The following is an 11,923-nucleotide window of genomic DNA, read 5'->3' as shown; positions in this document are numbered from 1 at the left end:
CACGGAGTCCGGATTGCAATTACCACCTCTGCTGTTCTCCCAATTCCACCTCCTCTAGTTGTTCCAGTCTACTTATCTTCAGATGTACAGATGTGTGGATCTCTCCAGAATCCTAGTGTGTTGGACCAGAGGAACCTTTGTTGAGTTATGAATGTTTTACTCATTGTAGATTGAAGAGGAGAGACCAGCAGACTGTCTCATACTACCATGATATTGACGTCACCCCTGATCTTCTTTTTCCTAACATGCTGTGTTCATTCTACCTCAAGGACTTTGTACTTGCTGCACCTCTGCACTTTTCCTAGATCTCAGAATGACTGGTTCTTCTCTAATATCAAGGCTCATCTCATATGGGATCTCTCCAGAGAGGCATTCCTGGACTGCTCAAACTAAAATAGGTTCCTCCCTTGGTCACTTTCTATCACTGTTTCACTTTCCTCATTTCTTTTTTTTTTTTTTTTTTTTTGCTAATTTATTGCTTAACACTCCCATCAGCAAAATATAATCCCCATAAGGGTGAACTCTTTGTGTTATTCACCACTATGTCTTTAGTACCTAGAACATTATCTGGCACATAATAAATAATCAAGAAATGTTGTGGGCTCATGAATGAATAGTCATTACCCAGAAAGCTGCATGTGCCTCATCATTACCACCAGTGCTGCCATCTACCTTGAGAACACTGACATCTGTGTCAAAGGAGGCAGTAAAACATAGTAGTTAAGACTGTGAACTCTTTTGGATCTGGCTCTGCAACTTATTAGCTGTGAGATGTTGGGCAGGTTATTCAGTTTCTTGGGTTAATGTTATCTTCCTCACAAAGTTGCTGAGAGAATTAAATAATAAAATACATGTAAAACATTTAAAACGGAGTTTGACATACAATAAGCATGCCAGAAAATAGGAGCCATTATATTCTTATTACTTAGGATTCTTTCAGTTGCAAATAAAAGAAACAAACTTAAGCCAGTTTATGTAGCAAAGAGGAGTTTATTACACAGTTATATGGGTGTTTCACAGAACCCAAAGGCAGAAATGCATCTGGGCCTCAGGAAGGAGCTAGAATGAAGAGTTGGAAAGCTATTGATAAATGTTCTCTCTGCATCTTTCACCGTGGCTTTTCTCCATTGCTCCCCTTTAGTCTTCTTGCTCTGCGTCCAGGGCAACTTTCCCTTCTCCTCAGTTTCTCACTACAGATCTTGAGCTTACATATTATAGGCAAAGCCAGTCTCAGGGACTGTTAGCCATTCCTTGTTCTCTGTTGCAGATTCCAAGGGGTGATAATCTGATAAGCCCTCTTGAATCTGATGTCTACACCAGTCAATCAGCCAAGCCAGGGGAGGAGATAATGCAGTAAAACCACAGCTGTTAGTGACCACAGCTATGGTTTCAAGGAAAGGACCTCTGCTTTCACTCCTGAGAAAGGCAGACATCCCCAAAGGAGCCCACTGCAAAGACCTTCCCAATGCTGCCAATTCAGGGGAGCTGGACCAGCTCTGGGACCTCAGCAGACATGGAGAGAATGTCCTGGCCTTCTGTTCCTTGAGCATGCCAAACAGGTCTGTGCCCCCGAGTCTCCCAGAATCCCTTTGGTTCCCTACTGAGAACAGTCACCAAGATGCAGACCTATCTTCTTCATGTCCTCATCCCATGCCAACACCAAACATTCAGACATTTCCTCCTGACAGCATCCAACCTTCGTGCAGATCAACCTAAGCCAGTAGAAGGCTTGTGGGTTTGTTGGTGTCATCACTTCCTCACACACTCCCTTCTGCCACTCCACCCCCATGCACAACCTGTATTTTCACATCTAGAAAGGTCTCCACCCAAATCACTTAAAACCAAGGACACTCATGTTTTGACTGATGGATTTTATTGTAGAACTCTAGGTAGTAGCAAGGTGTGCTAAGCAAAGGAGACTGTTCAGCACACTAGGGAATGGAGACACAGGTCAGGTTTATGGCAGGTTGCAGCACTGACAGCTGGTGTCAAAGACAAGCCCAGCCAGGCAATACTGCTCGTATGTGATTCCATTTGCGCAGTTCACGTAGGCATTTCTGTTATTTGGCACAGGGTAGAGGCCATCGGCTTTGCCGGCACAGTATCCACTACCCACAGAGCTGCCTCCAGAGGTGCTACTGCCACTTCCACTTCCACTCGCACTTTCGGTACTACTGTTGGGCTCACTGGGCTGAGTGGAGGCGCTGCAACCTGAAACAGCATGAAGAGCAGACTAGTGGACCTGGCAGAAGCTCTCAGATTCACCTAGAGGTGAAGAACTAGCAGACCTGGGGTGAGGTCTGGAGGTGGAGTGCAGTTCACTCTGGGTCCCTGTAACTGAGGAGCTCACAAGATAACTCCATCTTAGGAATTAGGAACATCTATAATTTCAAGCCAGCCCAGTTTTAAATTTTAAAAGTTCTCTCTTATGATGTTAAAATCATTTTTTAAAAATTTTACTGAGCACCCAGTATATGCGAAATGCTTTTCTAGGATCTGGGTATAAGCAGTAAGCAAATAAGCTGTAAGAGAAAATCTGGACAAAATTTAGGGAATTGGTACTTCCCCTGAATTATAGATTAGAAATATGTCAGTACTGCTTAGGGTTTTTTTGTTCAATCTCCCCAGGCAGGCTGAAGGAGACTTTTAATAAGGGGTTCATAGAAAAATAAATGCTTATATTGAAAGTCAGTCTAATTTCTTGAGGCTTTTCCACAGCTTTAAGAATTAGTAGACCTGGGAAACCCACCCAGTAGGCCTGGTTTCTCATAAGAACATAAAATTCCTGATGTGGACATTCAAGGGTAAGGAAAGAACATAGCACTTCTCTCTCAGGCAGGCAAGAACAGTGAGGTAAAATGGGAAGAGACTCCTGGGGCAAAGGGGGAAGATGTTAGGCTGTCTTTTGAGTTGGAAAAGGAGCATTTATACACCATGGGCATCCCCCTGCTGTCACTTACTTGCACTCTTTAGGCCAAGAACATCTTTCAAGGTGTTGGTCAGGGGGAACTTGCCCTGGTTACAGAATGTGCCTGTGAAGTCATCCATGTCAATGGCCCAGATCATGGCACCTCCAAAGTTGTTCTGCTTAAGCCACTCAGCCTGTTTAAGGATAGAGGACACCAGGAGTCATTTTATTTGGGGGAACTCAGGGCTGAGCTCACAGCACATTGGAGGGGCTGACCTTACCTTGATATTAAAGCTCTTGACGTTGTCATAGCCAACCCACTCGTTGCCCTTATAGGCATAGGGCACGTACTGAGGGGCATCCCATGCCTGAGTGGCTCCATTTTTCAGGAAGGTGCAGATCTTTAAAAAGTCAAGAGATTCAAATCCTTTAAGTATGATTCCCAAGAAAGAGAAAACATACAATTTCCTCTTTGATTTTTTTTTTCTGTCATGCCTCCAATAGGGGTTTTCCTCAGATTTCTAATTATGGGTTTTTATTTGCAGTAAATAAGATCAAGTTGTTTTTGAAATACTCAGATGTTATCCCTATTCTTAGTGCTTGATTTTGAGAACCCATGTTAGTATGGGAGATACAGTTATTTAATTCCCTTAAGTGCTAATATAAATGACCTTAAGTATGTAGTCTGTTGTTTGAAGGGATATTGCACACTACAAATGTTCTTCATACTGGATTAGGTAAATGAATAGGTTACTTAAACACCTGAAGCATTTGGAGTAATATCTGTGTTACAGTAGGTAAGTAGTGGACAGATGAACATTCAAGCTTTACATAGATTCTAACCCTAAGGCTACTGTGCAGCACAGGGCATGAAATTCACAGAATTTCAACTGTAAAGCCCAGGCTACCTACCTCATAGTAGGCCAGGAACCCAGCCTGCCTGGTGTAGGGCCCAGCAGGACCAGGACCAGAAGTGGGGGCACCAATGCCATTGTTGGAAGGGTTGCTTAGGATGTAGTTGTGTCCATAGGTAGGGAATCCAACGATGAGCTTCTCAGCTGGGGCCCCATTATTCTTCCAGTAGTTCATGGCATAATCCTGAAAATGTAGCAGGTGAGCTAGAGGCCCACCCAGCTGATGACCCATTGCTTAGTTATGCTAGTCCACTGACCTAACAGGTAAAATTGAATGATGCTAGTAACAGATAGATTAGTTGGTATTTTTTGAAACATTTTGGTGAGGTTATAGTTAATGAAATATGATCAGCCACTTAAGAAGAGAGTTGTCCAAATGAGAATTTTGCAGAATTTATATTTGTTTTGTCTCTGAATCTCCATGTGATTTACAACATCTCTGGTCTGAACCTGCATCTGTGTGGGTACTCACCACATTGAGGTAAGCATTGTTGCCAGTTTCAGTTGGGTATTTGTAGAGGGGGCTGTTCTCTCCAGTGTAGCCGTCCCAGGAGCCATGGAGGTCATAAGTCATGACATGGATGTAGTCTAGGTACCTGAGGTGGGATAAAGAGTTTAAAAGCATTTCCAACTGTTATTTCCCACACCTGTGCAGACAAAAGATCCCACTTCCAGTGCCTCTTAAACAAAGTGGCAAAACAGACTAAGGACAAGTCTACTTTGCAAAACTGATACCTATAGGAGTTTGAGGATAAGGTGAGTCACTCACTGGGACAGCTGAGGAATCTCATAGCCAGACTGGATGTTGAAGATGCCAGCAGCTACTGCAGCAGTGACCAGCAGCCTGGGCTTGTTGGTTTGGATGGCCTCCTGCTCAAAAGCTTCACGCATTTCCTATAGAATAATCAAGTATAGTAGGGCATCTATGAAACTGATTTCAGCTCCTTAAATATTAATAAATATATGTTTGTATAATGCTTTTCTTTTTCAAAGTGCTTTCACATATTTTATCTTTAGTTTCTCAATATCCCTATAAAGTAGACAGAATTGATGGTATTCCTTTTATAGTTAATATGTATAGAAGTTAAACAATTTCACCAAAGTCTCACAGCAAGTTAGTATCCAGGTCATGACCTAGTATCCCAGATGACCAGTCAAAGCTCTACTTATATCACTACACTTTGAAGTTATACTTGCTACAGTAACCTGTATCCAGCTTTTAGCAATATAGAGATTTGCTTACCTTTGTCCAGTAAATGAGCTACTTTATAGGACTGACATCCCATCAAATGAAATGCTGAATTGGCCAGTGAGGAAGGTGGTAACAGCCAAGTGATAGGTTCCCGTTCAATGTTAGAGGTTAATCCACGGTTATTTTGTGACTCTAATCTTACCCGGAGCACTGGATTCAGTTTTTATAACTGCATTATTAGGGTGTACCAGAGTGTGTTCCAGTGAAGAGTGGGTCTGAAAATTGTTGTATGGGTACTTGTTAAAAGAACTAGGTTATTTAACTGGAAGGAGAAAAATTATAGACAAGATATAGCTGTCTTCAAATATTGAACCAATATATTGGAAAAGGTGCAGCTTTATTCTATGTTACTTCAGTGGGCAGAGCTAGAACCACTAATTGGTAGTTATTAATTATGACTGGATGCATGTGTTGACTAAGAATACAGATGTTCTTTTTGATCTCTAGAGCTGTTCAACAAGTAAGTAGGTTTATTTTTCAACCAGTGAGTTACTTAATATTGAAACTATTGGAGGCTGCCTGACAATCTGCTATACCAGATGGTATAGGAAAAACCCCTGTCTTGGGGGAGAGTAAATCTAAAAGCCATCCTTGGCTTTTCTCACTCCATTCATTTTTCCTTGGTGATCTCTTAATTATTTACCTTTGCTGATGATGTCAATACAGTATATCAAATCAAGTCCTTTGTTCTGAACTCCAGCTTGGCATTCATCCAATATCTATTCATATTTGCCCATTTGTCTATTGGGCAAAACTATAGGATGTCCTACAGATTCCTCTCACTCAGCATGTTCAAAGACAAATTAATGAGTCCTTTTTCTTGCTCCAAATCTATCCTTTTTCCTGTATTTACCATCTTAGTTAACAGGACCACAGTCAAACTAGTTTTCAAGGTCAGAAAACTGGAAGTTCTCTCTTTTTCCACTTCCAATTGGTCTCCAAATCCTATTGATTCTACCCTCCTAATATCTCTTATATACTTCCTTTTTCTGTCCTCACTGTTAGGGTCTTCGTTCAGACCCTCAGCATCTCTTGTTCAATTTATTGCAATAGCCTCCTAACTCTATCCCTGCCTCCTTACCTTCTTCTAATTCATCCTCCGTGGTTAAAGCCAGAGTGATCCTTCTAAAACATGAGCTTTGTCATATCTTTCCATTACTTGAAAATCCTTCAGAGGTGCCTTGAATGTAATGTCCAAATTACTTAACATAATATACAAATCCTACATGATCTGATTCTTGTCTCTGGTGCAGCCTCATAATCCATTACTCACATACCTGCTCACCCATATCTACATGTCTTCATTTGTGCAATCCCATCATCACTTATTTGTTAACACCACTTTCAAGACTAAGCTCTTCTTGATCCTGCCCCAGAGCAGAATTAGGTACCTTCTCTCTGTGCTGCTTTTGCACTCTGAATACCTCTATCATGACATTTACCTAAGTGTACTGTAATTGTTGGTTATTTTTCAGGCTTCCACCTAAGATTGTGCATTCCTTAAAGCCAAGGATTGTGCCTTATTCTTATCTTTAGCCTGACACTTAATGCAGTGTCTGGGATGGTGTAAGGGCTCAGTGATAATAGGCAGTCTAGTATAAAGGTTAGAAGCAATGGGCTCTGTAGTCAGACTACTTGGGTAGTTATGACACCTATTAGTTGTGTGATATTAGGCAAGTTACTTAAACTCACTATATATTAGCTTCCTCATCTGTAAAATAAAGATTATGTTACTTACAGTACCTATATCATAGAGTAGATATGAAGATGAAATGAGTTATGATTTTAAAAACAGCTTGTAGAATTGTGCCTGACAGCAAACATAATAATGTTATTATTATTATTAAATGCTGTTGAATGTAGGCATGATATCTAAGAATCTTTGCAATGTAAAATTTCCAAAATTCTAAATTCCAGTTTAGTTTCACTCTGGAACCACCAGGTTCTCCTTGAAAAGAACAGACTTTGAATTTTCTTGGGCTAAACACTGCCCCCTCCCTCCTCACCTGCACCAGGACAGTGAAGAGATGCTTGTCCTGAGGAGGGCTTCCACGAGAGCCAGGGTACTCCCAGTCTAAGTCCAGCCCATCAAATCCATACTGACGCAGGAATCTGATGACTGAAGAAATGAAAGTCTTGCGATTCACTGGAGTGGAAACCATGGCAGTGAAACTGAAGGAGATCCAAAGAAGGCAGGGTGAGGCCTTGGTAGTCCCAACACCTTGTAGTGAAGTCAAATCCTATATTTCTGCCTCAGAGCTTTTCACCAAGACCCACATCCCAGATAAAACTATGTTCCTGGCTTTCTCCTGTGCTTACTTTGTAATCACTACTCTGTCAGCCATGGTACCTCAGTGTTCTCTTTGTTTTGTTATCCACCCAACTCTGATCTTTCTCCCAAATTGTACCTGTTGCTTTGAACACCTGTCTACCTTGGCTCACTGTGTTGTCTCTCCAAATAGTCCCTGATGTTCGTATACCCTCAAAAAAGTCTTCTTGTTTATTTGCATGACTTTCTCTTCCCTTCTCCCGGAAGGTAAATAGACAGAAGTGCTATAACACTCTCCTCAGGGGTTGTACTTCTGAAATACTTTGAGAAGAGGTTGTTTTGAAATCTCAGTAACTAAGCTTTTGTGAATGTAGTCCCAGAATATCCATCTAAATGTAAACGTACAAAATAAATGGTGTTCTAATTAATACTGAGATTCTGGTGTAGTGATTTATTTAAGTAGCATATTTGTTTAATGTATATCCTTAATATCCTGTCTTAAGTTGTGAAATCTGAAGGGACATAAGTCACATTGAGCTAACTTGTTTTCCATAACAAATGAACACAAGGCTCTCTCATAGAGGACTTACGGGGCAGTTCCAAAATTCCAGCCTCCAATGGCCAGGAGAGTTTTCAGCTGGCTGTTCCTTTAAAGCAAAGGATAGAAAAGAAAAACTTCAAAATCCATGAGTCCCTCAATTTAAAATAACATTGCTTCGGTATTGGGCTTGGTCAGAAACTTTGATGTTGCCTTGATAAAATATTCTGTAGAACAATTTTCCTTCACTACTGAATACTTTATAAAAATTATTTGTGTTATCATTATGAATGCACTCAGAGTTCTTTAGAAAAATCTAAATTAAGGGACCGGGTTTTTTAAAAATAGGAAGGTATTGGCAATTCTTACATTCTACTCTATCAGATGAAATGGTAAATATTGCTTGAACATAATTACTTTCTCAGACTTTATGATAATGAATATAAATCAGTTGGCTTAAAATCATGCACATTTTCTGGAATAGTGGTTCTCAAACACCAGTTTATAAAAGAATGAAGTACAAGACCAGAGTTGGAGGACAGCATTAAAATTCCAGGTTTTTAAACCCTTTCTCAGAGATAGTGATTCAGTTGGATTAGGGATTGAGATTTTTATCAAGTGACTCATGTGATTTTGATGCATGGTCAATGGATCACACTTTGAGAAATCCCACTCTGAAGGGGTTTATTTCTTCTTAGGTATCATAACTCAAATTCTAGTGGCTGCATTCAAGATACTGCCACTACTGAAGGTAACAATGGCCTGTAGCCTTACTTCTCCTGGATGTAACTAACTGAACAAATTAGAAATTAAAAGATACCAGGGTTTTTGTTTGTTTTGTTTCATTTTTACACAAAACAGAACTCTATTAAAATACAGCAAACTCTTCTGATTTCTTGGGCTCTGTTATGTCTAATCTTCGGTATCCTCTGCCTCCTGTTCTCTGATGCAAGTAGCTAAGATGGTTTGCAGTTTCCTGAGTCATAAAAAAGATAATTACAGTGAAAGGAACATACAGAACTATTTTTTAATACTAGCTAGAGCAGGCAACGTGCTATGTTATCTATATCCTCGATACTTAAAATGTAGCTCCTGGACCAGAAACATCAGCATCATAGGGAAGCTTGTTAGAAATACAGAGTCTTGGTTCCCACCTCAGACTCACTGAACCTGAACTGCAGAGATACCAACTTAGATATCTTCCCATTCTCTTACTTGTTTTTCAGGCTATTGAAAGATTGGTAGAGAGTCACATCATTCCATTCAATGGTGGTGATCTCGTTGTTTCTCATCCCAGCAAAGGCATAAATCAAGTGAGTACAGAGGCAGGGGTCGATGTTGTCAGGCTTGAACCTTCCCAGCCCTGGCCGGTACTGGGACCAGTTGGTGAAGTAGCATATCAGCTGGTAGGCAGAACCTGAGAGTAGTAAGAAGTAAGAAAAATGGCCTGACTTAGGTGTCACTGAAATGTGCTGTAAGTTTTAGCCCTGCTTCTGTTTCCCTCCCTTTGCCTCAGATACCTGATCTCTGTGTAGGAGTGGTTAATAGGAACAACCTTGCAAATGATTTCAAAGCTTCTAACTTGGGAACTAGTCACTGACTTTCAAGTTGGTTATTTTTATCTTTGACAGATTCACTTTGGGATCTTGGTGAAGCCTAGGAACCACTGAAGAAAAAAATGCCCAGTAGTCCTATGAAGCCCAGTGAATACCAACTTACAACTCTCAGGTGGTCATGCTGAAGAGAATAACAGTGGCAGCCAATACAAAATAACAGGTTCTCCCAACATCAAATCCATCTGTCTGTAAAGAAGACAGTAGCTTTCTTTCCTAGTATAGCTTATCTATCTCTTGATATGCTTTTTAAAAAGTAATATTAGGATATGAAAAAATCACATTTAATACATTAAGCAGACAACTGCATTATGAATAATTTATAAAGATTTTATGTTTATTGTAGGAAAAGATTATGTCAAGGATACAATACAGAGTCCATGACTCACCTAGCTGAGCATTCAGCAGAAGAGCCAGACCTAGAGAGAGAGAAAGCACATGTATTCTGAACCAATTGTCTATATCTTGTAGAATATAATTCTGAGGCCTTGGGTAGCATCCTATGGGTCATAGGTTTTTATAGCCCAAGTGGCACTTAGGGGTTATGCCAAAGAGTAGGTTTTTCAGTGAAGGCACCAATAAATCTGTACTTCCCTTCTCTTAGTCAAAAATGAGCATGGCTCTCTCTTCTTCCACCTTCCGTGTCAGTAACAAATGTTATGGAAGACAGAGTTGGAAGTCTACTACCTATGGGAGATCTACGTACTGAAACTACCCAAACTTTACTCTACTTAATGACTACACACCCATCCACGCTTCACCACCCTTAACTGGGATGAATACAGCTTCACACACAAAGCATCCTCTAAATCAATGAATTCAGTATCTCTTCTGGCCTTTGAGTTTTTTTATACCAACTTTAAGAGCCCTTACAGTAGAAGAGAACTAGAAACTGTTAGACAAGACTCCAGATGCTGTTCCCTGGCTTCTACCGGAACACTTTTGACCTGATTGCTTTATAAATTGAGCTAGAGGTTTCATTTGGAAAAGGTTCTGAAGCTATAAAAAGTTTGTAAATCTCAGCTCTAGAGCAACTAATAAACTATGGATACAAATTGGCTCTAAACAATATACTGAATCAACCCCTTTAAATGATTGAATTCTAACTGATATTTTAATAATACATCAGCAACTCAGTAAGACAGTAAGGGATTACAGAGAAATAATTCTGAAAACAGTAGAACAAAGATAACTTGCATAACTCTGTCTCAGTTCCCACTGATTTTCATCTCTGAAAAGATAGACCAAAAACACAAACATGTAAATTAAAATAATATCAATTAAAATGAGGTGGTGCAGGAAGATGAACAGAGAAATGGGAACAACCCAACAAGGAATGGGAGAGTAAGACAAGCATTGGAAGAAAACTAGCCTTTCTTTTAGGACCATGCTTGTGGCATCAACGAAGGTAGAAATGCTGCCAGAGTCAATTGAGATTAAGAGAATCAGAAGTAGACTTATTTGTGTATGTCTGGATTCTCTTGGAAATTTGAAATGATGAAAGAACAATAGAAAAGCATAGAGGTGTGTGTGAAGACTATTTCATGCCTGTCAGATGCAGAGAGAAAAAGAAATCAGTTAAGAATAAGGCTCTATGTCCAATTACAGACTCACCTGTGAGGAGAATAAGCTTTGCCATGGTTGCCATTGACACTGGTCTAGCAGAGTCTGGATTTTCTTTTTATACCATCTGAGCACCAGGTTATCACAAAGGATATCTTCCAAGTGGAAAGCATTTAACCCAGATGTGTATATAGCTAATCAGTAAGTCAACAGATCTCCTCCCCTACAAACATCACTTTGTGTACCTCCAACCTGCACTCCCCTCGCCACCACCTTCTCTGCTCAATAAGGACAAAACGTCATGGCTCCTAACAGGGTGGTAGAGACCATCACCATGAAAAGCACCGGCTTATTAGCTTTTTTGGCAGTTCTCAGGGCTGATAAGCATCTGTTTAAACATTGTGGTTTTCATGAGGTGGACATTTCATGCCTGGCATCAAAGTACGTCTTTATTGGAAAATAAACAATAAAAACCCTTGGAAGGTATTAGCTGTTCTTAAAACTTTTCTTTCATGGAATTATTCATATATAATTTGTATAATCAGTGCCTAAGGACTTTCATCTTCAGGTGCTGTTTTATGAACATTCTATCCATACCTGTTCTTTGGAATGACGTTAGTCATGATTATACAATAATTTTATCTAGGAACGTATAGTTCCCAAAATGTACCCTCTGAAGGTCAATGAGAACTCTCTAATCCATAGTTCCAAATTACATCCAGAAGATGTTTAAAAATATTTTGTGCTGCTGATGGATAAAGATGATGGAGATGATATTGAAGAGTTTCTTTTAATAGAAATATTTGCAACTTGACCATTTATAGAATTTTTGTTTAAAATTAATTCCAACCCACCTTTCCAAACAT

At 39.9% G+C, this 11,923-nt stretch overlaps 1 protein-coding gene across 1 annotated transcript; it reads right to left on the bottom strand.

Annotated features, from left to right (window-relative positions):
• Nucleotides 1-1,957: 1,957 nt before the first annotated feature.
• LOC132351125 (acidic mammalian chitinase-like) lies at nucleotides 1,958-11,133 on the bottom strand. The gene is made up of 11 exons (XM_059901001.1): nucleotides 11,109-11,133; nucleotides 9,884-9,913; nucleotides 9,097-9,298; nucleotides 7,934-7,990; nucleotides 7,081-7,246; nucleotides 4,592-4,716; nucleotides 4,295-4,418; nucleotides 3,821-4,006; nucleotides 3,190-3,309; nucleotides 2,961-3,102; nucleotides 1,958-2,211 (listed from the first exon to the last, which is right to left on the bottom strand). The coding sequence occupies exons 1-11, from the start codon at nucleotides 11,131-11,133 to the stop codon at nucleotides 1,958-1,960; spliced, it is 1,431 nt and encodes a 476-aa protein (XP_059756984.1).
• Nucleotides 11,134-11,923: the final 790 nt, after the last annotated feature.

This window comes from Balaenoptera ricei, chromosome 1 (genome assembly GCF_028023285.1).
Source record: "Balaenoptera ricei isolate mBalRic1 chromosome 1, mBalRic1.hap2, whole genome shotgun sequence".
Lineage (NCBI taxonomy): Eukaryota > Metazoa > Chordata > Mammalia > Artiodactyla > Balaenopteridae > Balaenoptera > Balaenoptera ricei.
Note: the sequence above shows the minus strand (reverse complement) of the source record. Positions and strands in the feature narration are given on the sequence as shown.

Excerpts from the sequence above, each read along its gene's own strand:
- LOC132351125 (XM_059901001.1), bottom strand. The coding sequence starts at position 11,133 with ATGGCAAAGCTTATTCTCCTCACAG. Across the intron at positions 7,247-7,933 it reads TGGAATTTTGGAACTGCCCC|TTTCACTGCCATGGTTTCCA; the intron begins GTAAGTCCTCTA and ends GATCTCCTTCAG. Across the intron at positions 3,310-3,820 it reads GGTTCCTGGCCTACTATGAG|ATCTGCACCTTCCTGAAAAA; the intron begins GTAGGTAGCCTG and ends GACTTTTTAAAG.